At 60.2% G+C, this 24189-nt stretch overlaps 4 protein-coding genes across 6 annotated transcripts; 3 read left to right on the top strand and 1 right to left on the bottom strand.

Moving 5' to 3' along the window:
* The first annotated feature begins 1251 nt into the window (after window positions 1-1251).
* On the top strand, window positions 1252-3760 carry LOC119064722 (cytochrome c1, heme protein, mitochondrial). 2 transcript variants are annotated; one of them, XM_037166581.2, is made up of 7 exons: window positions 1252-1413; window positions 2039-2235; window positions 2324-2450; window positions 2541-2698; window positions 2785-2945; window positions 3246-3346; window positions 3447-3760. In XM_037166581.2, exons 1-7 carry the CDS (start codon window positions 1285-1287, stop codon window positions 3549-3551), a joined length of 978 nt encoding a protein of 325 aa, XP_037022476.1. In that variant the 5' UTR covers window positions 1252-1284; the 3' UTR covers window positions 3552-3760. The 2 variants fall into 2 exon arrangements, with proteins under 2 accessions (XP_037022476.1, XP_037022477.1); XM_037166582.2 differs by lacking the exon at window positions 1252-1413 and adding an exon at window positions 1473-1871.
* A 1076-nt stretch (window positions 3761-4836) lies between these two features.
* On the bottom strand, window positions 4837-9259 carry SHARPIN (SHANK associated RH domain interactor). Its single transcript, XM_037166570.2, has 9 exons — window positions 8465-9259; window positions 7974-8148; window positions 6088-6225; window positions 5872-6013; window positions 5697-5787; window positions 5464-5617; window positions 5263-5384; window positions 5048-5176; window positions 4837-4969 (listed from the first exon to the last, which is right to left on the bottom strand). Exons 1-9 carry the CDS (start codon window positions 8660-8662, stop codon window positions 4886-4888), a joined length of 1233 nt encoding a protein of 410 aa, XP_037022465.1. The 5' UTR covers window positions 8663-9259; the 3' UTR covers window positions 4837-4885.
* A 113-nt stretch (window positions 9260-9372) lies between these two features.
* MAF1 (MAF1 homolog, negative regulator of RNA polymerase III) lies at window positions 9373-12397 on the top strand. 2 transcript variants are annotated; one of them, XM_037166584.2, is made up of 8 exons: window positions 9373-9700; window positions 10442-10567; window positions 10671-10799; window positions 10875-11040; window positions 11164-11285; window positions 11367-11486; window positions 11622-11756; window positions 11884-12397. In XM_037166584.2, the coding sequence occupies exons 2-8, from the start codon at window positions 10485-10487 to the stop codon at window positions 11903-11905; spliced, it is 777 nt and encodes a 258-aa protein (XP_037022479.1). In that variant the 5' UTR covers window positions 9373-9700; window positions 10442-10484; the 3' UTR covers window positions 11906-12397. The 2 variants fall into 2 exon arrangements, with proteins under 2 accessions (XP_037022479.1, XP_037022480.1); XM_037166585.2 differs by lacking the exon at window positions 11622-11756.
* A 65-nt stretch (window positions 12398-12462) lies between these two features.
* WDR97 (WD repeat domain 97) lies at window positions 12463-21197 on the top strand. The gene is given in 24 exon segments (XM_037166595.2): window positions 12463-12639; window positions 12843-12973; window positions 13140-13768; window positions 13872-13993; window positions 14176-14872; window positions 14945-15087; window positions 15181-15417; window positions 15492-15582; window positions 15769-15901; window positions 15990-16111; window positions 16382-16442; window positions 16612-16761; window positions 16858-17103; window positions 17188-17313; window positions 17410-17493; window positions 18301-18429; window positions 18535-18759; window positions 18833-19018; window positions 19095-19292; window positions 19392-19513; window positions 19587-20034; window positions 20037-20569; window positions 20666-20727; window positions 20841-21197. Coding segments are annotated over 24 exon segments (5214 nt in total). The 5' UTR covers window positions 12463-12509; the 3' UTR covers window positions 21050-21197.
* The last annotated feature ends 2992 nt before the right edge of the window (window positions 21198-24189 follow it).

Genomic DNA, 24189 nt, shown 5'->3' with positions numbered 1-24189 from the left:
CCTATTTCCACGGACTTCAGCTGTCTAGATGCCCACACTCAGATCCTGGCTCCCACCCAGCCCTTCTTCTGAAGCCCCATCCATGTCTCCTCCACTTCCTGGATACGCCAGAGTCACCTCTAAGTACTTTGTCCCAACCTGACCACCTCCTACCCCGCATGCACCTCCTCTCCTGGCCCCAGGGGTCTCCTCTCTGCTTCCACCACTTTGCTTCCTCTGGGAAGAAGCAGACTAACACATCAGGCTGTCTGTCTGTCCTAACTGGCTTCTCTCGCTCAGCACAGTGTTCTCCAGGTTCACCCTGGATTTCTTTTCTATGGCTGAATTGTCAGGCATGGTGAGGACCTGCCACACATTGTTTATCCATTCATCAAATGACAGGCATTTGGGTTGTTTCCTTTTTTTTTGGGGGGGGGGGCTGTTAATGGATAATGCTGCCTTCAACTTTCCCAAACTCAGCCAGTGAGAAACCTTCACCCTGAACTCTCCGATGCCTTCAATGGATTTTCGTTCAAAGCTGCCCCTCCCAGCTTTCTTCTTTCTCTCTCTGAAGGTCTTTCTCTTTGTTCCCTGGACTTGCCTCTAGTTCTTGTTATTGCATGCTTGTCCAGAGTTAAAGCTCCCCCGTCCCTCTTTTTTTTTTTTTTCTGGAAAAAAAATGGATGTTTTATTTTAAGGTCAACTTTACCTTCAGTTAATTCCCAGAGTTCTGAAAAAGTTGACTCTGACCATTGCTGCTAGATTTTTCCTCGCTCTTAATGCGAGTGGAAGGGGAAGCAGATTTTCGAGGTCCTGACTCCCTCCCCACCTTCACTGCAAACTGACCGCGGTTTCCTGAGGAGCCTTGGCTGCTGTGCTCCCGGCTGCTGTGGAAGACGGTTACCGGGCACATGTGCCTGATAATCCTTGTCGTTCGGATGCGGGAGAGCAGTGTTCGCGTGGGCCTGGCAGCGGTGAGGGGCCCGCCGCGGTCGAGGGCCGTGCGGGAAGGCCGGAGCAGCGCGAGGCACCACCCTACCCAGCTGGGCCGCATCAACCCGAAAGAGTAGGCTCCGCAGCTAGGAGAAGGCCGGAATATTGGCCGTTGTCACGGCAACAGGGAGACTCAACGCGGAAAGCCCGACCCCTCGTCCCCACGACAACCGAAGCAGCGCCGCGAGGACCAGCCTCGCCCCACGCCGGATAAACCCCGCCCCACCCCGCGCCCCCGGCTCTCGCGAGCCTAAAGCTCCCTTAGCGCCGCAAGGGCCGACGGGAGCGGCGGCCGCGCTGAAGAGGGCCAAGATGGCGGCTGCAGCGGCTTCGCTTCGCGGGGCGGTGCTGGGTCCTCGGGCCGCGGGGCTGCCCGGCGCTCGTGCCCGGGGTCTGTTGTGCGGCGCGCGGCCCGGGCAGCTCCCATTGCGGACGCCTCAGGTGAGCGCTGGCCCGTACCCGGCCGCCGCGCGGCCCCGCAGCCCGTGAAGGTCACGGCGGGGAGGCTCCGGGCGCGGGCCAGCCAGCGGGGGAGCGACCTCGGCCACACGAGGCCCCTGCTGGGCCTCCGCTGCCTGCCTATCTGGTGCCTCCCGGGGGCAGGGCCAGGCGCCCACCCGTGCGAGCAGCAGAGGCGCCTCGTGCGGAGCGTGAAGGCGGCGGGGCGGGCTCGCTGCCGGGTCGGGGCTGAGGGCTTTCCCGTGGGGGCGCACCCAGGCCTACTCCCGCTCTGGCCTTCCCGACTGGGCCCGCGTCCTGAAGTGACCTCAGCCTGACCTCGGCCAGCTGTTGTGACCTTGGCCTGCCCCAGCACCCTTGCTCACCTCGGCGTGATCCCCGGCCCAGCATCCGAGAACACGCCTCACACCCAGTCCTCATGGGCCACTCACGGTCGCGGGGTCAGCGGCGCGGAGGGGTGGGGCGGGCAGTGGCGCAGAGTGTGCTTTTGGCGGTCCACGGGAGGTGGCCAGTGCTGGGTGATGCATGGGAGTGGTAGGCCCCGAGAATCAGATCCCCAGGTAGGGCAGGGTGGTGTTCTGGCAGGCGCTGAGCGGAGCTCTTGCAGGCAATGCCCTGGTCGTCGAAGTCTGGCCTGTCCCGGGGCCGGAAAGTGATGCTGTCAGCGCTGGGCATGCTGGCGGCAGGGGGTGCAGGCCTGGCTGTGGCTCTGCATTCTGCCGTGAGTGCCACCGACCTCGAGCTGCACCCCCCCAGCTATCCGTGGTCCCATCGCGGCCTCCTCTCTTCCCTGGACCACACCAGGTGTGCGGCTGGTTGGCCAGGGGAGTTTCTGGGTGGACTGGGGGGGGGGGGACCTTGGCGCCACTAATTCTTTCCCTTTCCTTATTAGCATTCGGAGGGGTTTCCAGGTGTATAAGCAGGTGTGCTCCTCCTGCCACAGCATGGACTATGTGGCTTACCGGCACCTGGTGGGCGTGTGCTACACTGAGGAGGAAGCCAAGGCCCTGGCCGAAGAGGTACGCGGCGTGGAGATGCTGCTGAGGAACCAGGGGTTGGGGCTCCAAGGACAGAAACCAGGGTTGTACAGATGCTGCTCTCTATGGCAGGTGGAAGTTCAGGACGGCCCCAATGAGGATGGGGAGATGTTCATGAGACCAGGGAAGCTGTCTGACTACTTCCCCAAACCGTACCCCAACCCTGAGGCCGCCAGAGCAGCCAACAACGGAGCACTGCCCCCTGACCTCAGCTACGTCGTGCGAGCTAGGTACACCAGCTTCCTGTAGGGGGTGGAGGGAGGAGAGGAAGGTCCAACCCATACCAGGGCCTGAGGTGGCATGGATCTGGTCCCAGGCACGGTGGCGAGGACTACGTCTTCTCCTTGCTCACGGGATACTGCGAGCCGCCCACCGGGGTGTTGCTACGGGAAGGCCTCTACTTCAATCCCTACTTCCCTGGCCAGGCCATTGCCATGGCCCCTCCTATCTACGATGAGGTCTTGGAGTTTGATGATGGTGAGGCCCCCCCACCCTGGGCGTGGTCATGCTGGGTCCTGCTCTCCTGCACCCCCCTCCCCGCCCAGGATGCTTCTCTGTGTTCTCCTTGGCTGGAGATATGTCTACTGTCTGCTCATCTGAGCAGGCTCGTGATCAGTCTTCACTGCCCTGTCCAGCTCCGGGCTGTGTGCTGGGGCGGTCCCATCCCTTCTGAAGCCTTGGGCAGGAAGCCATCTACCATGGAGGGGATGTTCTGAGGGTTACTGCAGGTTGGGCAGGGACCCCAACAGCAGCCCTCATCACTTGTTCTTGGCCCAGGCACCCCAGCTACCATGTCCCAGGTAGCCAAGGATGTGTGTACCTTCCTGCGCTGGGCATCTGAGCCAGAGCACGACCATCGCAAACGCATGGGGCTCAAGGTGAAAGGGTTGGGCAAGGGGCATAGTGGGCATGGGAGCGGCTGGGAGCTGGGGCAGGGCTCCTTTGTGCCTCCCTCCTCTGAGCCTGCCTCATCCCCAGATGTTGATGATGATGGGCTTGCTGTTGCCCCTGGTCTACGCCATGAAGAGGCATAAGTGGTCAGTCCTGAAGAGCCGGAAGCTGGCTTATCGGCCACCCAAGTGACCCTGACTAGTGTCTGCTTGCTGTATTGCTTGAATGGGCCCTCAAGCCAAGGAGCCACCTGTGGCCTCTTCAGGCCCCAGCTGGCCTTCTTGGCCAAGCCCCTCTTCCTCTGGGACAAGTGGGGATGGGGCAGGAGACAGAGCTCAAGCTCCAGATCCTCCAGCCTGTATCATGGAAATAAATTAAGTTTCTCAGTGGACACATTTGAACCATTGTGTGATGGGACTGCAGTTTGCAGGGGACACGGAGACTAACATCTTTGCTCTCGAGAGTTCCCAGGGATGCCCCATCCAGCGTGGCCAGCATTGCCCTGCACTGACTGCTGGCTGGGAGCCCACCCAGTTCTGGATGTGGGACAGGAAACAGAGGACTTCTAAAGACCATGGCAGCACTTGGGTGGAGAGTACTCAATCACAGGTGAAAAGGGCCTGGTTAGACACAGCCCAGGGATCTGCCAGAATAACAGCCAAATGTCAATGTCTTGAACCACTCATCCATCTCCTGAGGGGGCTTCCCAACAAGAGGGGCCTGGCCTGAAGTATGACTTGCCAGAGCCGTTTGGGGCTGGGAGAGGGAGACACCCTGCCCAGAAGTAGAGCTAAGGGAGCAAGACTGGAATGTGCTCCCAGGCTTGGCTGGACAGATGACAGGGAGCAGTGTGGTGGTGTCTGGGCGCTTGTCATAGGAAGGTGCCTCCGGGCAACCACAGCCAGCTGGGGCGGGGTGCAAATAGCCATGCTGAGCTGGGTCCACACAGCAGCATGCTGGGGAGTGGTGGGGGCGGGGCAGCAGTGGACCTGTCCCTGGTAGGAGGGCCAAGGGCATGTTGCCTTAGCAGGACCTAAAACTCTTAGCTTCTGGGCTTTTCTTGTTCCCAGGAAGGGAGTGTTAAGACATCCTGGCTAGAGCAGCCCCAGAAGGGAGGAGATGGCCAACTTGGAGGGCAGAGAGAGAGCTGAATGGGAGAAGAGAAGAGGGTACATACTTGAGGGGCTTTAGGCAAATCAGGGGAAACCTGGCTAGCTGGGGGCGGGGCTCACAGAGGGCCCTGGCAGTGGTCAGCAGCTGAGGTGAGGGCTCTGTAAGCCTTGGGGTGTGGGAAGATATGTCAGCTCGACGCCCTAGGACCCCTGGGGGTTGGGGTCCAAGTGAGCTCTTTAGTAGCCTCCTGGACTCTGATGGGGAGCCCCAGAACTGCCCCCCTCTGCCAAGTGTCCTGGGCGGGACTGTGCCCTACCTACACCCCATTCCAGAAGCCTAGTCCGCACAAAGTGGGGGCACTCAGTTGGCTCAAAAGTATCTTTAATGACTCTGGCGCTATCCCCCGGGAGCTGTCAGCGGAGGTCCCCTGAGAGGTTCAGGAGGGCATCCAGGGACCTCGGGCCTGGAAGGGAAGGGCCATCTTCTCCCCTTGTGACCTTGGGCAGGGAGGAAGATGGTTCATTTTGCTGTTCAGCCATGCCTCCCCACTCCCTACCCTCCTCTGCCTCTAGTACCATTAGTGACTGCTGAGTGGAGGCTGCAGGAAGTGGGTTCCAAGCACAGGGTCTCTGAGTGTTACACATCTCACAAGCAGGGCGGCTCTGGATGTTGATGAAGGTACAAGAAGGGCAGGGCCAGCCAGACTAGAGAGGGGGTACAGTTATTGCTTACCGCTTTCCTTCCACTGCCCATAGTTGCCCAGGCCCATCTTACCTGGGCCCTTGCCTACCTGAAGGGGGCTGGGGAGGCTTGAGCTGGCTGGCTGAGGGGCTGGGGGCAGCCCCAATGACTGAGGAAATAGGCGGTGGCTTAGTTCCCCATCCATCTTCTGGGGATGCTGAGGGCTGCGTCCTATGGTAGAGGGGGTGGGGCTTGGGGCCGAGTCAGGCTATACCCCACCTTCCTCATCCCACCCCAATCAAGGACTGACCTGGTGGTTCTCGAGGGGCTGAGAGCAGGTAGAGGAAAGCAGGGTCCCTGTCTTGCCGGACCCCGTAGGAAGCAAGGCTGCGCTCCGGCACACACAGGCACTTCCCAATGACCCAGCGCTGCACTGCTGGAGGAAAGCCAAACTCCGAGAACACCTGGAGCCAGAGCATCAGGGCCCAGCAGTGTCACCCAGGATCACGGCCCTCAGCGGGGCTCCCCAGACCCTGTGCTCACCTGCTCCTGAAGGGTGGAGATGGTGCAGTGGGGGTAGACTTGCAGCGAGATGTGGGCAGAGGATGCAGCATCTTCAACTGTGACCTGTAGCCTGGGCCAGAATATAGGTTGGGGGAGTGAAGTGGTACCTGGGAGGGTCGGGAGGGTGGGGTGAGGACAAAGTCCCAGGGCTCACTTGATGGGGCCAGGAGGGAAGCAGCTCTCCTGGAGCTGGACACCGAGGGCCACATGATGCTGGGCCAGGATGGCTGCTGCTTGGGCTGCCCCCTTCTCATCCCCACCTTCAATGGCCTGGGCCAGGCGTCCTGCCAGCTCTTCTGCAAGGAAAGAGCACATCACAGCTGAGCACATCACCCAAGGCCCCCAACCCCCTCTGGCCACCTGCCTTTACCTTTCTCCATCAAGTCTCCAAGATGTAAAGAAGCATCCACCTTGGGTTGGACAGCCTTGGGTGTGTGTACTTCGGAGGGGCTGGGTGGGGAAACAGGGCCTGTTTCTGTGCTCGGGGCTGGAGGCAGGCTGTCACTGCCTAGGAGGGAAGATGTGGGATGGGCTGGTGGTCTCCCAAGACCCAGCCTCTTAGCCGAGTCCTCACCTAGGCCTCTGCTCTCTGACCTCAGTTTTTTAGGACCTTTGCCTCTTCCCTCCTCACCTCAGCCCATGCCAGTGCCCCACCCTGACCATACTTCAAGCCAGGTCTTCGCCCAAGCCATGGCTCTTAGAAGGTCAAGGGACCTCTTGGGTCTTGGCCACCTGCTTGCAGAGCTGGAGCTGCACTTGTTGTGCTCTGGAGTCCTCCAGATCCTCTGCCGTCTGGTCCTACCTTTGTCCCTCCTCCATGGAGGCCAGGCCACTTCTTTTGGCCTCCACAGGCCCCGTCAACCAGCTAGGGACGCTTGTTCTCTTGACCACATAGAACCAAAGGCAAGTGCTCAGGAGTCTGCCCCTCTGTCTCGGCAGGAGCCCTGCAGTCAGCACGGCCTTTTCTTTGGTGCCTTCAGGGACCTCTGCCCCTCTCCTGACTACCATCAGCACAGAGCACCTCAGACTGCTCCATTCCAATCCAGCCCTCCCAGAGCCACTGTCCGTCGGCCCTGGGCTTCCTTACAGAGCTGGCCGCTCTGCACCCCGCTTCCCTCTCACTTGAGGCTCCAAACTCTGAGAGGGCAGAGATATGAAGTTTTATTTATGATAAACCTCCAAGGCCTAAAGAGGTGCTTAGTCCAAAGTGGTACTGAGTACACCTGGTGAGTGAGAGAATGAAAAAAGCCTTTCTTCCTCTACAAATGCTATTGTCTGGGCCTCCCTTACATCACCTTGTATGGTTTTCTTCCTGCCCCTCTAGCGGCACTTATGATGCGTTTGTGGACTCTTTCCCAGATGTACGGTCTGCCTGCCCGAACCTCTTTCCTCTCCACACTTCTCTCCTGCTAACCTTGGTTAACCTTTCCTACCCCAGTCTTTTCCTCTCCAGAGCCCCAGCTCCAGCCCCAATCCACCTGCTCCCACTCCCCCCAGATATGTGAGAACTGGGCCGCCTCCATGCCCCCCCAAACAGGCCCTCTCTCTGGGAGCCTAAGGGTATTTAGCCCCCCATCTTCCTGTCTCAACCACTAATTCTTCAATTTAAACAGACAAAATTCCAGACAATTCCATCTCCTGAGTATCTGGAAACGTCCTTCTGTGCAGCCCTGACTGCACCACACCTACAAATGCAGGTCCCCGCCAATCTTAAGGAGCTCAGATCAGAGCCTGTCATTCTCCAAAATCCAATTGCTCTTTTTTTTTTTTTTTAAGATTTTATTTATTTATCTTTAGAGGGGAAGAGGGGAAGGAGAGGGAGAGAAGCATCAATGTGTGGTTGCCTTTTGTGCATCCCCTGCTGGGAACTGGCCTGCAGGGAACCGACCTGCAACCCCGGGCATGTGCCCTGACTGGGAATCGAACCGCGATCGTGTGCTTCGCAGGCCCGCGCTTAATCCACTGAGCTACACCAGCCAGGGCTCTCCAATTGCTCTTGATACAGTGTCTTCTCACCCAGGTGGTGAGGGCCTGCTTTTTCTGCCCCTCCACATTTGGTACTCCAGGCTCCAGTTCTTGGCCTGTTCCTTTTCTCCACTTTCTTCTGGGCACCTTTCCGGAACACCAGCAGTGGGTAAGGCAGGCCGTCTTTCCCCACTACATTCCCCGTCCAGGCCTGGGAGGCCAGGGCTACTCCTGCTCTCTCCCAGCACAACCCCTGGCCAACCAAATGAACCTTTGCTCCAAGGCACTAACCATTCTGTCCATCCACGGTGGCACCTTGGACCAGGGCTGCCCACCGCTGAGCATCCACAGGATTGAGGAAGTGCAGGCTGAGGGTCCCAGGTCCTCCTGGTGGAGGCTGCAGCTCATGCTGGCTGGGACCTCGGACGGTGTAGGAAACTGTCTCCAAGGGCCACTCCAAACTGACCTGAGAATGGGGAGAGTCTAGGCTTATGCTTCCCCCAGCACACACTACATGATAAACAAGGCCTTATGAGGTAACATTTATAGGCCACTTACGCTGTCCTAAACTCTTTAAGACTCCTTATAAAACTCATAGCAGTCCTACAAAGGTAAGTGCCAGCGTAATCCCCATTTATAGACGAGGAAACAGAAACAAGAAAAGTGACCTGCTACTCGGAACTCAGCGGGCAAGTGGATGGCCCAGGCCTCCAGCTCTGCGCCCTGCCCCGCCCCGCCCCGCCCAGGTCGCCTGGCCACCTGCCCGCGCCGCCCTCACTCACCGCCCCGGGACCCGCGCCTAGCAGCTCCAGCCGGAAGCGCCCCGGCCGCTCGGGGTCTGCGCTCAGCTGCAGCCTCCGCAACTGCGCCTCGGCGTCCGGCCCCGCAGCTAGCGGCCTCACAGTGGCGTGCACAGCAAGCAGCACCGCTGCAGATCCTGGGTCCGAGGCCGCCACTGCTCCGCCCGCAGGCGGCGCCATCGCCGGTTCCACCGTGTCTCCTAGTCTGCTTCCGTGGGCTGGGGCCACAAAACGCCTGCGTCGGCCGGAAACCGAGGCCGCGAACCTGGGGTTCCGGGCGCAGCCAGCGCGTCGGAGCCCTGGGGTGGGCTATTGTCGAATCTGACCCTCCGGCTTTGTCCAGAATCGACGCAGTCCAAGGGTCTCCAGACACGGGCGAGCAAGGTTGGTCCTGGAGGCTAGTACGCCAGGGCAAAGTGTCAGAAACTGAAGCTCCGGCCAAGGCTAGAAGGCGGGCGCGGTCCCTTCGCTCGTAGAGACTTGAGCGGGCGGGGACTGCAGCCGGACTGTCCGTATTTACCCACCGGCCTAGCGAGAGCTGGAAGCCGCTCCCAGGACCCTTCTGCTTGTCGCCCCGTCACTTGCTGGATAATCCGGTCCCACCCTTGCAGCAAGCTCTACCCCACTGGTAGAGCTTGGGAACCCATGCAGCCACTGAGGGCGGAGCAGGCCAGAGGCTGCAACCAATGAGAGCTAGAAAGGAAAAACGGGCTTGGGCGTTGAAGAGAGTGACGGACAGGCACGGCAGCCAATAGACATAAAAGACAGGACTGAGCGGCGGGTAACGTTCCCAATGGCTCTCCGAGTTCTCGACCGCGGCGCCCGGAGCCGGCCATTCGGAGGCGTGGGGCTGGGCCTTGCGGGTGCTTGTTGTTGTCCGGACAGAGGAGGCAGAGGTCGCTCGCTCTCTTGCTCGCTAGCTGGGTCGATTGGTGGCGGTCGGCAGGCAGGTCGGTCGCGATAGTCGGACGCCGTGTGGGGGAGAGGCTATGTCGCAGTGGCAGCCCGGATGGGCCGGCAAGGCCGGGAGTAACGGGATGTCGCCGCGGAGCTTCTTCCCCCGGATACAGTGCGGCCCGAACGGAGGCCGCGGCGCCGCCCTCCGGTCCTGAGGATCCTGCGCTGTCCGGAACCCGCACCGAATTTTCACCCTCAGCGACGCCAACCAACCCGACCCGGCCTGACCCTGCCCGGTCAGAGAGAGCGCAGCGCAAGCAGGTAGGTGTCCGCCCTGTACCGGGTGCCGTCTCGGGTTCTCTAGAACTACAACCCCCAGCCGGCCTCGCGCCGGAACGTGCTCGCGTTTGGGGAGCACATCCTCCTGGGATTTGTAGTTTGCCGCGGTTAGGTTGGGGTTCTGCTAGGCGGTGGGCGGGCACTGCGGGGTGGGCGCCGGAGCGCCCTAGCGGCCGGAGGAGAGGTCATTCGGGTGCCGTGGGGCCTCGAAGAAACTAGGCACACTTTTGGAGAAGAACAGAGGAGCCTACAAGTTTCCTGTCTTCGCTAGAAATCCGCCTGTAGAGCAGGGAAGAGTGCCTTGTCCAGGTGACTGCAAGTCCGAACCCCAGTTGTTCCTAACCGGGTGGGGGTTCTTACCCTGGCTGAGGAGTCAGGCCTCAGGGGTACTGCTGGAGTCAAATCCCTTCTCAGGCTCTTTTGTCGGGTAGGGAGTGTTGAGGGAGAGACTAAACCAGCAGCCCCTGGCTGTGCAGGATTTTTTGTGGGCCCCCCAAGCCTGAACCCAGAACTCTAATGAGGTGCATGAGGTATGGCTGAAGGGGGGCCTGGACTTGCCACTGTCAGGTAACAGGATCTCATTTCCTTTCCTGCCAGTGCTGAGGAATTGGAAGCAGGCCGTGGGGAGGACCCAGCATATTTACTTTGGCCCCACTTATGGGAGGAAGGCTAAAGGTGTAGATCCTGGGGCCAGATACCCATGGACTGGCCTCCTGTCCCCAGGCAGCACTAGCCCCTCGCAGCACAGGACCCTTTCCCAGAGGACATGAAGCTGTTGGAGAACTCCAGTTTCGAGGCCATCAACTCACAGCTGACTGTGGAGACTGGAGATGCCCACATAATCGGCAGGTGAGGGCTGGGCTCCAGGGTCTGCTGCTCAGAGGTCACTCTGCCCTGGCCCTGGGTCAGACCTGGGGTTGGCATGCTCCACGGTTCCACCTGCATCCCACAGGATTGAAAGCTATTCCTGCAAGATGGCGGGAGATGACAAGCACATGTTCAAGCAGTTCTGCCAGGAGGGCCAGCCACACGTGCTAGAGGCACTATCCCCACCCCAGACCTCCGGCCTTAGCCCCAGCAGGTGAGCCAGGGCAGGTCCTGCCCACTGGGGGCTGTCGGGTACAGGGCAGTACTGGGCTGATGCTTCTCTGTGCAGACTGAGCAAGAGTCAAGGTGGCGAGGACGAAGGCCCCCTCAGCGACAAGTGCAGCCGCAAGACCCTCTTCTACCTGATCGCCACACTCAACGAGTCTTTCCGCCCTGACTATGACTTCAGCACGGCCAGAAGCCACGAGTTCAGCCGGGAGCCCAGCCTCAGCTGGGTGAGGGACCCACAGCCCACAGCTGTCCCCACTGTCCTCCCCCATTTTCAGTGGCCCCTGGGCTCCAACCAGTCCATACCTGCTGTCCTGGTACCTAGTCAGCTCGAGCTGTGACCATCCTAGGTGGTGAATGCAGTCAACTGCAGTCTTTTCTCGGCTGTGCGGGAGGACTTCAAGGCCCTGAAGCCACAGCTGTGGAACGCAGTGGATGAGGAGATCTGCCTGGCTGAATGTGACATCTACAGGTGAGCTGGCATCCCTGCGGGTGGGTCCTGGGTGTGTGTGGCACGTGGGGTCTCACACCAGTCTCACCCCACACCACCCAGCTACAATCCAGACTTGGACTCAGACCCCTTTGGGGAAGATGGCAGCCTCTGGTCCTTTAACTACTTCTTCTACAACAAGCGGCTTAAACGGATTGTCTTCTTCAGCTGTCGCTCTATCAGGTTGGTGACTGTCCCTTACTGTAGCTCCTTGTTTGGCCTACCCTACTTCTGACTTTGTTCTCCTTGGACATCTTCCCTGGGGTCAGTAGCAGGCCAGGGTGGGCAGTCCTAAGACCAATTCCCCAACTCCCCCAGTGGATCCACGTACACACCCTCGGAGGTGGGCAATGAGTTGGACATGGAGCTGGGGGAGGAGGAGGAGGAGGAGGAAGAACTCAGAGGTGGAGGCAGTGAGGGCGGACCCGAGGAGACCAGCCCCATGGAGGACAGGTGTGTAATGGCGGTGGCCTGGCTTCCTGGAGCCTGGGGTGGGCAGGACAGGGCGGGGCTTCTCTGCCCAGGGGCATCTCCTGGGTGTTAGCCTCTCAAGGCTGGCTGTGTGTCCCCCTTTGCCTAGGGTCCCAGTGATCTGTATGTGAGGAGGAAGAGCAGAGGCCTCAGCTTCATCCAGCTTCAGCCAGTGCCTGGGCCTGCCCACCTGAGGGGCCCCAGGGCCTCCCCAACTGCTGGCCAGACCCTGGCACTACCACAGCTACAGTGCTGCCCACCTAGCCCTTTTGGATGGCCACTTACCCCACAGGCTCTGCTGCCCACATTGTGGCTAGACTGGACAGACAGCACAGGGCCTGGTGGGAGCAGCCGCTGCCCTGCCCAAACAAACTGACACAGGCAGGGACAGCTGGACCACAGAGTTTATTTTTGTATTTTGTATGGGGTCAGGCCTGAGCCTGTACACTCCAGCCCAAAGGGCCCAACACCCAGCAAGCAGGCCCCAATGGTCATCTGCCCTGGGCTTGAGCTGGCTCTTGGAGCCCACCTGTACTTCCCACCTCGCCCAGTGGGCAGCGTGCACTGAGTGTCACTTTGCTGCAGCTTGTTTGTTTCAATAAAAGTTTATGTGACTTACTGTTGACCTGGGCTCTCTTTGGGGTGGGGGCGGGGCCTGCCTCAGGGGTGGGGCCTGCGTCATCTGGTATCCTAGCAACAGACGCAGGAGACTGTTAAACCGCCTGGACCTGCGAGATGGAGATGGATGTATTGGCTACAAGCAATCGCTTTTCAGTAGAAGGCGACAACCTGACCCTGGACCCAGACCTGTATGAAGCTGACAGCTATGACATCCCAGACCCTGGGCTGCTCAAAGAAAAGAATGGTGAGGTGGCCTGGCCTTGCCCTCAAGATGACCAGCCTAAAAGCAGCCCTCACTCAGGCAGGGGCGCTTTCCACCAGGAGTGCAGTGCCCCACAGACCGTCCCCTAGCCCACGGGGCCCCCCAGAAAGCCCTGGCTGCCCACAGCCTCCATTCGGGGGAGCCCAAGGCCACACAGTGACGCTGCTTCCACCACTGGCCCACAGAGCCATCATCCTCAGAGCCGGTCTTGAAGCTTTTTACCAGGAGCTCCTGGTGGCACAGTATGACCCCTGGCACCCGTGCCCGCCAGCTGTGGCTGCTGCTGCGTACAAGCCTCCACAGCTTTGTGGAAAAGGTGCGACTGGCTCCTGGCATCTGCCTAGAAGCCTCTCCTGGCCCAGCTCTTCCCCTAGGGGTCCCTATCATGATCCCAGCCCATCCTCTTGGCTACCCTAGGTGGGTGCACGGCCTCTCCTGGGTTCCCCCAAGTTGACCGCAGGTCTGCCCACCCCGGCCCGCAGGAAAAGAGATCCGAGTTGCGTGTGGCTTGCTTGACACATGGATTGGAGCCACTGCGCCGCCTGGAGGTAGCAGCAGGGCTATGTTCAGTGGCGCAGGACCCAGTGGGTAGACGTTTTGTGGTGCTGGACGGTGTAGGTTGCCTGCACCTGCACAGAGAGGATGGCTGGGCGCAGGAGAAGCTGCTGGCCCCCACTGCCCTCAGGGGGCTGGTGGTAGTGCCAGGTCCGCTGGGCTCTGTGGGCCGCTATGTGGGCTGGGGCCCCGCAGGGCTGGCCATACTAAGGCCGGATCTCAGCCTGCTATGGCTGAGTGAGCCAAGGGTGGGTCGGGCGCCCCACGGAGAGCCCATCTACTGCCTGCCAGTGCCTGACTTGGGGCTGCTGCTAGTAGTGGAGGCAGGCGGCGGCCTGGCGCTCTGGAAGTTCCGTTTAGGGGGTCGCTGTCTGGTGCCTAGTGGGTCACCTCTACTGCCTCCGCCAAGCTCCACCCATGCTCTCGTTGGTCTGGCTCTGGGGCCCCTGCCTCCCCACCACCCTCCGCGCTGCTTCGCAGCCTATGGCTCAACCGTAGTCACCTTTGACCTGCACGCCTGGGCTGTCGTAGATGTGCACCAGAAACTGCACAAAACGTAAGAGGAACTCAGGGATGAGTCTGTGTGGGAATGCCGGTTATGGCAGGGGTGCGGGCACTTACCTGAGATGATGCTGAGTCAGCTTGGCCTTCCTCCCCAGCACCATCTCCGATTTGGCATACTGTGGAGAGGTAGAGGCCACGGTGACGGCTTCCCGAGACAGCACGGTGAAGGTGTGGGAGGCCGACTGGCAGATCCGGATGGTGTTTGTGGGCCACACAGGTGCACCACGCTACTGCGGCTGCTGAGGCCCTTCCTCTCCCCACCTTGCTTTAAAGAGCTCTGGGCTGCCCACAGTCCCCGCCAGCTCTGGCCATGATTCTCTGTGCTGGTCATAACCCGAGCCAACAGCTTCCTTTTCCTTTGTCCTTCGTGTGTCCCAGTGACCTGCACCCCTCCCACAGGCCCAGTGACAGCTCTGGCCGTGCTCCCGAACACACCCCTGGTGCTGTCAGCCTCACAGGACGGGACGCTTCGCACATGGGACCTGCAAGCAGTGGCACAGGTGGGCGAAGTGATGCTGAGCTACTGGGGCCAGGACATGCGGTCAGGCAGCGTGAACCGCCTACTGGCACCCGCCAGTCCTGGCTGGCCGGTGCTCTCCTTGCGTGCAGGCAGCGTGGAGCTCTGGCGCCTGCGCGAGCTGTACTCGCCATTGGCCCAGCTGTCAGCACCAGTGCTCCACCTGCAGGTGGCGCCCGCGCTGCCCTTGTCCTCGCGCCCTGCTCTGCCAGCACGCCTCGTGTGCGCATGCGCAGATGGCTCCGTCTACCTCGTGTCCGTGGCTACGGGGCTAACCGTGAGCGCACTGCTGCTTGAGCCCGAGGACTGTGCCGCCGCCGTGGCCTACTGCTTGCCACGTGAAACGCTGTGGCTGCTAACCCGCGCCGGGCACCTGGTGTGTGCCAACGCGGCGTGCCACCCTATGTGCGTGCTGTACCGCGCGTGCCCACCACCACCCCCAGCGCCCAGGCCCTGCTGCCTGCACCTCTACAGCCACCTCATAGACCCCAGCAGTGCGTTTGCCAGCTGGAAGATCGTGCGCCAGCACGGGGGCGAGCCGTGCCACAGCGACATCCAGGCTTGGAAAGACAAGAACCGGTAGGTGTGAGAGCCAGTGAGGGCCAGGCAGGCCTACCAAAGACCACGCCAGCAGGTTATTGTTGCCCGTAGGTACCTGCCGGTGCTGGGACACGCGGATGGCACCCTGTCAGTGCTGGAGTGGCGCACATGGAAGGCTGTCTTCCATACACAGGCACATAGCCCCGGCCCGGTCATCGCCATTTCGTCTACCTGGAACATCATGGTGTCCTCGGGTCAGTCAGTACCTCCCACCTACCCCCCAAAGCCTGTGGGGGGAGCCCCTTCCCTGCCTCCCCAAAGGCACAGCCCTGGCTCCCGCCCCGTAGGCAGAGACTTGACCGTGAAGATGTGGCGTGTCTTCCCTTATGCTGAGGAGAGCTTGAGCCTGCTGCGCACCTTCTCCTGCTGCCACCCTGCCCTGGTGCTCTCTGCGCTTGGCAATCGCGTCACTGTGGGCTTTGAGGACTCAGACAGTGCTACTTACGGTCTGGTGCAGTTTGGCCTGAAAAACAGCCAACGCTATGACCATCGGCCCCAGGACGACCCCACGGACCACATCACCGGTGAGGGGGCAGGGCAAGGCTAAGGTCCAGCTACCATGTGGCTCTGGCTCCTGACCCTGAGTCCCGGGCCCTAGGCTTGTGCTGCTGTCCCACGCTCAAGCTGTATGCCTCCTCCAGCCTGGACTGCACCATCCGGATCTGGACCACAGACAACCACCTACTGCGGTGGGTGGGGCCCCAAGGGAGGGAGGACTAGGCTGGGAGCCAAGGGCAGCCCGCTGGGCTCCCCTACCTCTGCCCCCCAGCAGAACCTAGTAGTTGGATAGGGGAGGGGGGACCTTGCCCCTCCTGCTGCCTCCATTTCCTGCTGTTTGGAGTAGGGCTGAACTCTTTCCCTGGACATCCCTCCAGGCTCCTGCAGCTGAATGGAGCCCCTCAGGCCCTGACCTTCTCCAACAACAGTGGGGACCTGGTGCTGGCTCTGGGCTCCCGCCTCCACCTGGTATCTCACAGGCTCTACCTGCCCACATCCTACCTGGTTAAGGTGTGCAGCAAGAACAGGGTGTGCAGGTAGGGCTGCTGCAGGAGACCAGCCTCCTAGGCCAGGATTCCAGGCTCCTTTCCCTGCTCAGAAGCTGTGCCAGGAGGTCCCTGATGTGGTGGACGACCCTCCACTGCCACTGACCAGCCAGGAATCACTGACCTCAGCCCAGCTGCAGAGGCTCGCCAACCTGCATGGGGTTTCCAGTCTCAGGTCTGCTGGCAGGCCTGCTGAGTTGTCCCGGAGGCCACCCCCCAGCTCCCCTGGCACGGGGTCCAGCTTTGTGCCCCCAACACGAGGTCCCAGGACTCCCAGGCACCTGGGGCCACCTGAAGCCTGTCCCAGCCCTGGCATCCCCACTCCTGGCTGTCTCTCATGCCCTGTCAGGGGCTTGGCCACCCTCCTGGATCCTTATCTGTGCCTCAGCCTAATCCCACTGGTAATGCCACTCAGTGTCCCACCTGTGTTCCTCCCTGCCCGCAGCACGGCCTTGTCTTTCATCCATTGCCAGATGGCAGCACCTCAGCAGCCACTGTTGGAGGAGGTAGGCCCAGCCCTGATGCCCCCTGCACCCCAGTGCCAGCCCTGCCCCCTGCCCAGGTGCAGGCCCCACCCCTTCTGTCCCTGGGGCAGGCCTGGGCGCACTGTGGTTATCTAGGCAGCACATGGCAAGGTTCCAGGAAGAATCCGCTGAATTCTGACTCCCGCTCCAGGACCTGGAAGCCTTAGTTGCCCGGGACTATGACCTTCAGCGGCTGAGACTGGGGCAGGTGGTCCCAGCAGTGCGGCCCCCACCCTCCTGGCAGCAGCAGCAGGAGGCCTTTGACCACTACCTGCAGCTGGTCTACGGCCCGGCCCTGCTGGTAGGTTGGGTGCCTCCCCCAGCACCAGGTCTGACCCAACCCCTCCCTTCCAGAGCCTCTGACACCCCAACCTGCCCTGCCCGTTACCCCTCCCAGGGCATTTGTTCCGGAGGAGCCGAGTCACAGTGGTGGAACACCGTGACCCTTACAGCGGAGAGAGAAACCTGGGATGTCTGCACCCTGCCCCAAGCTGCCCCCGGTCTCGGGAAGGCGGGGGTCTGCACCGAAACCTCCATACCGCCAACAGCCCTGCCCCTGCAGGACTGGAAGGCACTGTGCCTTCCCCAGATCACCTGTCCCATCCCACCTCCCCACCGGGGAGCACACAGCAGGGAATCCCAGGTGAGGCCTCCCACCCCCACCACCCCTCTGCCCTACTCTCAGGACCCTGCCCCCCACCCCACGACTCCTCCCCCGGCGCCCCAGATGCTGGCCCGTTCCTCCCTGGGCTCCTCCCTGGGCCTCAGTGTGGATCTTCAGCTGCAATTGGAGCAACTCCCCCATGAGAGGCCCGTGGCCCCAGACTCACTGTCTTCCCACCTGCAGCACAGGGTGAGGGGCCCAGGTCGGCGGGATGCTTCCCACCCAAGGCAGAGCTGCAGGGGTCCTGAGTCCATCCCTGGCTCTGAGCCTCTGCCCCGTCCCCAGGTCCCCCTGCTGCTGGAGAGGCGGCCCAAGGAGCTTCTCTCTAACTTCAGGGGCTTCTTTCCTGCTGCCATTGAGCCCTACAAGGTGAGACACACACACTCTCCAGAAGCAACTCCCTCCAGGGGTCACCCTTCATGTGTACCCCCTCTTCCCTTCACTCCAAACCCTTGTGTCCCTCTCTGACCTAGGGCCATGCCCACCTGCAGCCCAGGCCCCACCCCCTCCCCCACCTGCCCAGCTTTGATGCTGCTGCTCTGTGGGCCCTGACTGCTTGCACTCTGGGTGGGGCTGCCAGAGTCTGGGGCTCCTGGAGCAGAACGGGGCAGGCCAAAGCCTCATGCCAGCTGCTTGTGCCTGCATGCCCCTCCCCCAGGAGTGTCTGGGAGACCAGAATCTCCTCCCTTCGGGGGATCAAAATCCATGGGAGCTGGCCCCTTGCAACCCACCGCCTTCCCGCCCCAGATGCCAATACAGGCCTCTGCCCCCAAGAGACCTCTGGCAGGATCACCGGCCCAGGTGGCCACTGACCCTTCCAGCTGCTGCACCACATACCCAAGCCCCGAACAGCCCCCCTCAGGGCTCCTGTCTCTCCACCCCCAGCTTCTTTTGGACATCTCTAGTCCAGAGCTGGCGGCCAAGCCCTGTGGAGAGCATGTGGGGGGTTGCGGTGGCCCAGATTCCCCTCCTCAGTTACCACAGCTGTCGCCTTCCTGGTTTCCAAAGGCTCTCTCTGCCTGTCTGTGCATTGTGGGTGGCGGAGGTGGGGAACCAGTCCAGCTCTTGGAGACCTGGCAGGGAGCCGGGCTGGTGGCCTGGGTGCTCTACCAGGGCAGACCCTAGGATCGGGCAGAATTCAGGCTCTCAGCCCACTGTGCTCTGTTCCACCTTCAGGACCTGCCGAGGCCCATCCGCTTCCCAGGCTGCGTCCCCAACTCCGTGGTGCTGCAGCAGATGTGGCCACCCAGGGAAGTCAGGGTCCCTGGAGCCCAGGCCTGGCTCACCAGCCAGGGCTCACTCAAGGCAAGCAGCGGGGCTGGGGGCTCAACCTCAGGCCTGGGGTGAGCTCTGCCCAGGGCCGAGACCTCCCATGCCAGCTGTCAGCCCCTTGCTCTGTCCACTCTGCAGTCAAGGGGGAGCCAGCAGGATGATTGGTGGCCGTCTCGGAGTAGGAGGCGCCACACCACGTGGCCGCAGAAGCTGATCCATTGGTTGGACAAGGGCGAGGAGGATGAGGAGGAGGAGGAGGAAGAGGAAGACAAGGATTTGGATCTGGATTGGACCTCAGACTTCCTGAGCCCCCACCCAGGGCTGTCCCAGGAGCTACTGGAGTTTGAGGAGCCATGGGCCCAGGTGGGCACCCAGGGCAGGGCTCTGGTGGGAGGAGTGGGTGCAGACTCGGGTTCTGACAACTTCCTACCCCCAGAGCTTGGCGTCCTTGACTAAGAGAAGCTCCAGAGACAGCTCCAGGATGGAGAACTACCTACACCCCCACTGGTACCACTACCAGCACTCGCTGTTGGAAGAGCGCTATGGGCATCTGCCCAGGTTCCTGCGTTTCTTTGCCATCCAGAACTGGTTCAAAAAGCTGTTCCCCATCTTCACCCTGGAGGTTCAGGGGATGCCTGGGAAGTGGGCTGGTGGGAGAGAGCAGTGCGGATCAGGGCCTCAGCTGGCGGTCCCAACAGGCATACCCCGAAGTGGGCACAGTGGATGGCTTGGCCTCTCTGTTCATGGACCTGCTGGAGGAGGCCTCCTGGGAGGACCGAGTGCACATCCTGTATGCGTTGCTGAGGCTGATGCCTGACATGAGCCGAGACCTCTGTAGCAGGCTGCACGCCATCCTCCTGTACCTGCTCAACCTGGACCATCCCCCCAGCCTCCAGGTCCGCCCCAGCCCAGCCCAGCCCACGTAGCGCCCGCCCCGCCCCACCCCACCCAGTCCTGGGCCTCGGGCACCAATCGCACTGCCCGTCTGTGCTCAGGTCAGGACGCAGAAGCAGTTTGTGATGCTGGCACTGCAGCTGGTGCTGGCCTGCTCCCTGGAGTCCCATGAGGTGGTGCTGGAGCTCATGTCCTACTTCCTCTACTCGCCAGTCTCCTGCCGGTGAGGCCCGCTCTTTGCGTGGCTTTCCCGCCGGCCAGAAGGCTTCAGGATAAGCCGCCCTCACCTGTCGCAGGTCTGAGCTCAAGGAGCTGCTGGACGGACTAGGCCTTCAGGACCCAGAGGGCCTCCTGTTCAAGGAGATGGTGACCTGGGCCCAGGGCCTGGACCTGGAGTCCAAGGCTGTGCTGCGCATTTGCTGTAGCCAGAAGCTGGAGGAGATGATCCACCACCTGCAGGTCTGGTGGGAGGGGGGGGGGGCGGGCCTCCCGCCAGTGGAGCCCCTGGCCTTCTCCTGGGGCCGCCCCCAAGTCCAGGGAGGAGGGCCAAGTGAGGCTGCTGGGCTCCTCGCCTCACTCCAACGTCGTGCGACACCTGCCTCCGTGGTCTCTGTGTCTCTCGGGATCTTCCTGCTCCTTCCTGGGAGGGAGTCTGCACTGGGGTCAGGCTGGGATCCAGGACCAGCACCACTCCCTGGGCCCCCATGTGTCCTCCACTGGCCACCCCCCCGCAGATGGAAACCTCGCAACCATCAGTAGCCAAGTTGTCGGAGATGCTGCCCAAGGTCTCGGAGACCTCAGTGCTTTCGCCCCGGTCCAAGGAGACCCTGTCACCGATGTCCACAGTCTCCGGGGTACCCATTTGCATCTGTGTGACGCCCTCATTCCACTCCGGGACGCCTTCCCTGGTGACCTCGCCTGGGGAGCCAGGTTTGGCCGCCCTGGAGTCCCAGACCCACGACAGGTTCCCACTGATGCACGCCTGGCACACCTGCTGCACACTCTCCGAGACACTGATGCCCTTCTCCTCCCTGGCCGAGCTCCGGCTGCCCTCCGTGGAATCTGACGCACTGCCCAACCACCCACTGCTCCTGGAGCAGACGGACTGGTCACAGTCAAAGATAATGGACCTGGGGCCAATTGACGCCCTCAACTATTTCTGCGAGCTGCAGCGGGTGCGGCGGCTGAGTTCCCTGCACAGCAAGGAGCCTGAGAGCCCACGCCTAAGCCAGAGGACACTGGGCCCCAACGCCGTGGTGCCACAGTTCCGCCCCCACCCGTGAGTGCTGATGGCTCCAGGCATGGGCTGGGGCAGGGCCCACGATGGGGCGGCTGAGGGCCAAGCTCACACAAACCTGCCTCCCTACCACTCCAGGCCCAACCCCATCCTTCCGCTTCAGGAGACCAAGATCCGGAGGTCTCCAAAGAGACAGAGGGGTGAGTGGGGACAGGGGTAGAGATAGATTGGACTGTGAGCTTTACCCCCATGCCTACCACAGCCTGGGCCCCACGGGGCCCCGACCCCACCCAAGGCTGCACTGCCCCTCTAGCCTCAGGCCGAATGCTGTCCTGGCACCGGGAGGGCCTCCCCCTCGAAGGCCCCATCCGGACACTGAAGCTGCCGCTGCCTCGGGTGGAAGTACGGCCTTTCCCCTCGGACTGGCCCCGGCCTGCGCGTCCGCTGCCACCCCTGCTTCTGCAGCCTGCTCTGCAGCGCTACTTCCTGCCGGACCACGCGGACCCCGACAGCTACAGCTGACCTGGCCTGATGCTGCTCCCGGCCAGCCTCCCCTTCCCTCCAGGGAAGGGCTCAGGACTCAGCTCTTCACTGGGCTGTTTGCCCCTGGCAAACAGGGGCTGCATGAGGCTGCAATAAAGTGCAGCCACCAAACTGGGTGCCACATCATCTTTGGGGGCGACTGGGGTGGGCAGTGAGGTCTGGCTGGTGGTGTGGGTGGGACTGGATCTGGGGTGTGGCCAGTCCATGGGGGGACAGCCAAGCTGGTGTGCTGGACCTGTGTACCCAGGTGGGGTCCCAGAGTATGGGCTCGCCCTGCTCAGGCACTCAGCCAGTGTTTACCAGTCAATTCCTGGGGGCAAAATTGAAGGGGGACTAATCAGCCAGATAGCGGCCAGATATTCTGGGGAGAAGAGGAGGTCTAGCTGTCCCAGGTGTGGGAGGGGTTTGTTACCTTCGGGCTGCAAGGAAGAACCGGTGAAGGGGCACCACCTGCTTCGTCCAAGAAGCAGTAAGGGGGCAGTCTCCTCTGGACCCTTCGACCTCAACACCCCAAGCGACAGACCTTGTCTGTGAAGTGCAGCGTGTGGAGTGTCTCCTGACTGCTGTGGCCGCACAGGGACCCATGTGTGCGCCGGCTGCTCGGCCCACTTTGGGCCAGGGCCTGCTCTGGCTTTCACACCCTTCTGCTGGGGCTGCCTGAGCAGGAACCTCTTTCCTGTGGTGTTTCCACCCTCTGACTTCACAGGCTCCTCCTCATCGGTTTTACGGTCACCACTGGCCTCCCTCACCTTCCCCACAACCCTGGAGCTGCACAGGGGTCTTGACACAGGGCTGCCGGGTGGGTGGCTCTTTCGAGGCCAATCAGGGCCAGGAGTGCCCAACCTGGAGAGCCTCGGGGCTGGGTGTTTTTGCAAAAGGGGCTGTGTGGCCATGGCGGTCTGCTTCTATGGGTGTTCATGGTTTAAATTATAAAGCAATAAATGCTTTGAACATTAAAAACATGTGAAAGTCAGGCAAGTGTAAGCAGGTCAAAAACTCACTAACCATAAAAGGAAATATTAATATAGTTTTTTTTAAAGCTATGCCATTTTTAAAAGACTTTATGTATTTATCTCTAGAGGGGAAGGGAAGGAGAGAGGGAGAGAAACATCAGTGTATGGTTGCCTTTCGTGCGTCCCCTGCTGGGAACTGGCCTGCAGGGAACTGGCCTGCAACCCAGGCATGTGCCCTGACTGGGAATCGAACCGTGATCCTTTGGTTCGCAGGCCTGTGCTCAATCCACTGAGCTACACCAGCCAGGGCTAATATAGTTTAAATATATAATTATGTTTAAGTTAAGAAATCTGTTAACCTAAATATACCATTAAGAGAGTGAAAAACTAAAAATGGCTCATCTCGCCCTGGCTGGTGTGGTTCAGTGGACTGAGCACCAGCCTGTGAACCCAAGGGTCGCTGGTTCAATTCCCAGTCAGGGCACAGGCCTGGGTTTCAGGCCAGGTCCCCCACTGGGGGCACATGAGAGGCAACCACGCATTGATGTTTCTCTCTCTTTCTCCCTCCTTTCCCCTTTCTCTAACAACAAGTAAGTAAATAATAGCTCATCTCCAAAATATAGAAAGAACTTCTACAGATCAATAACAATAAGAAAAATCACACAACCCAATAGAAGAATGTACAAAAATCTGAAATGGGATTTTCACTACAGAAGGAGTCAAAGTAGCAAATATATAACTTCTCAACAGTAAAAGTGGACAAATTAGGGACACGCACAACAACCTGAGTGAAGCTCCGGAGAATTACGCTGAGTGGAAAACCATCCAATCTCGAAAGATCACATTCTGTATGTTTCCGTGTATAAAACGTTATACAGACGAGGAAGCGGTTGCTGGTCGCCAGGGGTCTTTGTGGTGGTTAAACCGTTCTCTGTTTTGCTTGTGGTATTGGTTACACAGAAGTATACACTTGTTTTCCACACTGTACTACAGCCACAGAGACTGTAAGCATTGAGGTCCCTAGAATAGGCATTTATAGAGACAGAAAGTAGACTAGAGCCCTGGGCAGGCAGCTCAGTTGGTTAGAGCGTCATCCTGACACACCGAGGTTGTGGGTTTGGTCCTGGGTCAGGGCACTTATAAGAATCAACCAATGAATGCTAAGTAATAAGCATTCTAAATAAGTGAAAACAACTTCTCTCTTTTCTTTCCTCTCTAAAAGCAATACATTTTTTAAAATTAAATTTAAATCTTTTTAGCCCTAACTGGTGTGGCTCAGTCAGTTGGGCGTCATCCTGCCAACTGAGAGGTGTCAGTTTTGATTCTGCTCAGGGCACATGCCTGGTTGCGGGTCAGGTCCCAGTTGGGGATGTGCAGGAAGCACTAGTCCTGGAGTTCCCCTGGGTGGTGCAGGCCAAGGTCAACCTATGTTCTGCCCTGGGCCACCCTGTCTGAGCGATAAAGCAATCTGAGACGGCTGCTACTAGTGCTGGACTTGGAGATGCCCAGGAGAAGCCAAGCCGTGAGTCTGGGCTGGCTGCTGCTAGTGCTGGCCTGGGCCTCACTGAGTTCAGCTGTTCCTTGTTTGAGAGGATTTAGGAAGCTGTGATGTATGAGCCGAGACCAGTCATTCATATGGAAAAGCCGCATGGGTGGGTCTATAAGTCTGGTGGGGTGGAGTCTCTGGGGATCTCCAGGGCAGGGCAAACAGTGTCAGCCAGTCTGATGGAGTCTTAGATATGGCACAAGCCTGATAGCCCTGTGGGGGGAGGGTTAAGAAAAGGGCCGATGGCCTCTGCTCATCTTGATGCCAGACACTTCACATCCTCCCACTGGTACCACTGGTGTCCTTCCAGCTGCTGCTACCCTGGCGCTGGAGCTCAGGAGTGAGTCTGAGTAAGTCCGTGTGTGGGTTCTTTAAGAGGAACTGCTTGGAGCTCCAGCAGTTTCTTCCACCAACTCAATCCCTGCTATTTTTTGCAGCCAGAAGTTGTGGAGAATTCTTTTCCTGGCACTGGAATCCTGGGCTGGGGGTCCTGTTGTGGGGCTGGAACTCATCGCTCCTGAAATATCCCTCCTGAACTTTTATCCACCACATGTGGGTGAGAGACCAGCCCACATGTGGGTGAGAGGACCTATGTTCTGTGTTCCACCCCTCCTACCAGT

Source organism: Artibeus jamaicensis, unplaced genomic scaffold (genome assembly GCF_021234435.1).
Source record: "Artibeus jamaicensis isolate MK-2021 breed Jamaican fruit bat unplaced genomic scaffold, CSHL_Jam_final scaffold_916, whole genome shotgun sequence".
NCBI classification, from domain to species: domain Eukaryota; kingdom Metazoa; phylum Chordata; class Mammalia; order Chiroptera; family Phyllostomidae; genus Artibeus; species Artibeus jamaicensis.
The sequence above is the reverse complement of the archived record's forward strand: the minus strand, read 5'-3'. Positions and strand labels throughout refer to the sequence as shown.